Source organism: Desarmillaria tabescens (assembly GCF_030435595.1).
Source record: "Desarmillaria tabescens strain CCBAS 213 chromosome Unknown EV420scaffold_18, whole genome shotgun sequence".
Lineage (NCBI taxonomy): Eukaryota > Fungi > Basidiomycota > Agaricomycetes > Agaricales > Physalacriaceae > Desarmillaria > Desarmillaria tabescens.
The window spans coordinates 14,610-16,792 of record NW_026848317.1 but is presented as its reverse complement, the minus strand read 5'-3'; the positions used below and the strand labels follow the sequence as shown (position 1 = coordinate 16,792).

The following is a 2,183-nucleotide window of genomic DNA, read 5'->3' as shown; positions in this document are numbered from 1 at the left end:
TGTTTCATGCAAACCTAGAGTTCTGCAAGTATCTAATAAGGCAGCTCTAAGATTCGGAAAATTTCCCCGATATCAGTTTTCCAATTTTCTGTTTCAACCAAAGGTATACCGCATGTAAATTGCCTACTAAAGATGTGTATGTACAGTCATAAATACCAAGAATATTGCTAGCTCTTCATTTACACCAGTAACAAAACAGTTGGAAGCACACCTTATCGAATACGATGCTTTTCAGGTCCGGTAGCATTGAGGAGGGTGTCAAACATATCATTGACATCTGTTACCAAGGCAGACCATTGTGATGAATCATCCAGATTCTTTCTCCACCAGAAAAGACCAAATATCACTGTGACAATCCCATTCTGGCCTCCTTTGCGCAGACACATAAATGTTTTATTGTACTTGCGTTGCGGCAGCCCCTCCACATTCTGCCTCCAGTTTGGTTGAATCGAATTCCACCACGTTACCATAGCATCACCAAATTGATCGACATCGTTAATAGAGAGAAGATCGCTAAATGAGCGAACGCCATCCAACCATACAGCCAAAACACTTGGCCGTTTTTTAGGCGCCTGTAATTTTCCCTTTGATAAAATGAATGAGATAGAGGTATATTTAGTGACTCGAATAACACACTGAAGACTTCTCTTTACTCAGGATGGTCTCCAAGGCATTCCACTTATCCAGCAAGTTTGCCCAATCATCGCCAAATGTGGGATCCTGCATTGAAGCAAGACTTTGAAGTTGCCAAACAGGGGTGCTCTGTTCACTACCAACGAGAGTTTTCACTTCTCTAGGGCCAGGTGGTTTACGGTTTCGGGCCCGCCAGGGGATCACAGGTGCTGATGCTTGTTTGGCTGATCTATTCGAAAGGCTGTGAGGACGGACTTCAGCCGATGTTTGATTGTTTTTTGTTGCAAGGTCTGACATCGTCTCGACCTCTGACATTACCACATCCTCGGATGGCATGATGGTGGAGGGAAAGGAGGATGGCACAACGGAGGATGACGAAGTAGATGCCATAGAAGACATACTAGATTTGGCGGAGGGAAAGGAGGGTTGCGCAATGGATGAAAGAGATAATGATGAAGCAAATGCCATGGAAGACATGCTAGATTTGGTTTGGGATGAATTGTAGTTCAAATATGTGGGATTGGGCAAGGAAAGGTCAGGTGAAGTATGGCCATAATTGTCCCAGGAGAAGGAATCCGACCAAACATCATTGCTACTCAATGGTGCCGGTATATTAGGTTGAAACTCATTAGTAATGGGGAACGAGTTGTCTTGTAGAAGCTGAAGAAGGGCATAATTGTCATATACCAGGCTTCCTTGAGGGGATTGAAAGAACAGGGCACTGTTTTGGGATACTGAGTTATTTTGAGAGGATTGATAGTACGTGGAATTTGCATTAGGCATAGATAATTGGCCGCTACTCCAAGCGGCAAGGAGTGAGTCTATGTCCATCTCAGAACCTGATGGAATGGGAAAGTCTGGGGTTTGATTCGATGAGAGAAGGGGAAGAGGCTCATCCATGGATGACGTTCCCTGAGGAGGCTCATTAGGAAGGGGCTCATCAGGCAAGGGCCCATCCACGGTGTCCGAAGATGATGTTTCCTGAGGGGGCTCGCCAGGAAGGGGCTCGTCAGGCAGGAGATTGTTCACAGGAGGCAAGTTTGAATCGTTATTGCCTGGTGCCACTTTTGGAACATCACATGCTACAGGATCAACATCCATGGATGATGACGATGCAACAGGTTCCTGAGGCTTCTGTTGCTGTGCTTTCACTCCTGTATACACCCACAATCAGAACTTGGAAACAGTGGAATCAAGTAAAGTATGACGTACATTCCGTATTTCGCATATGAGCAAGCAGAGGGCTGCCGTAGTATGTGTCAGATTGGCATTTGTCCCCCACCAAACCTCCCGGTACCAGACCTATGGCTGCATCTCTGTTGAAATTGTCAAAGAACGTTTCACCAGATGCAAGATCTGTCCCATACTCCCAGCTGTGCTGTAATCAGGCCTGTATCTTGTCAACTATGCTGTGGATGCACCTGCAGCTTCTCAGATTTTGACTACCGGGGTCAATTCCAGCACCAACGATGACGAATCCCCAACCCGTTGAAGAGGCTGGCTGTGGGCACCTGTGGAATAGTGAGCGGGCTAAAAGGCGAACCTCAAAA

The 2,183-nt window shown here is 46.1% G+C and overlaps 1 protein-coding gene across 1 annotated transcript; it reads right to left on the bottom strand.

Annotated features, from left to right (window-relative positions):
- Positions 1-212: 212 nt before the first annotated feature.
- EV420DRAFT_1479892 (uncharacterized protein) lies at positions 213-1,734 on the bottom strand (the record flags this gene model as incomplete). Its single annotated transcript, XM_060469614.1, has 2 exons — positions 213-584; positions 637-1,734. The coding sequence occupies 2 exons, from the start codon at positions 1,732-1,734 to the stop codon at positions 213-215; spliced, it is 1,470 nt and encodes a 489-aa protein (XP_060330426.1).
- Between the last annotated feature and the right edge of the window lie 449 nt (positions 1,735-2,183).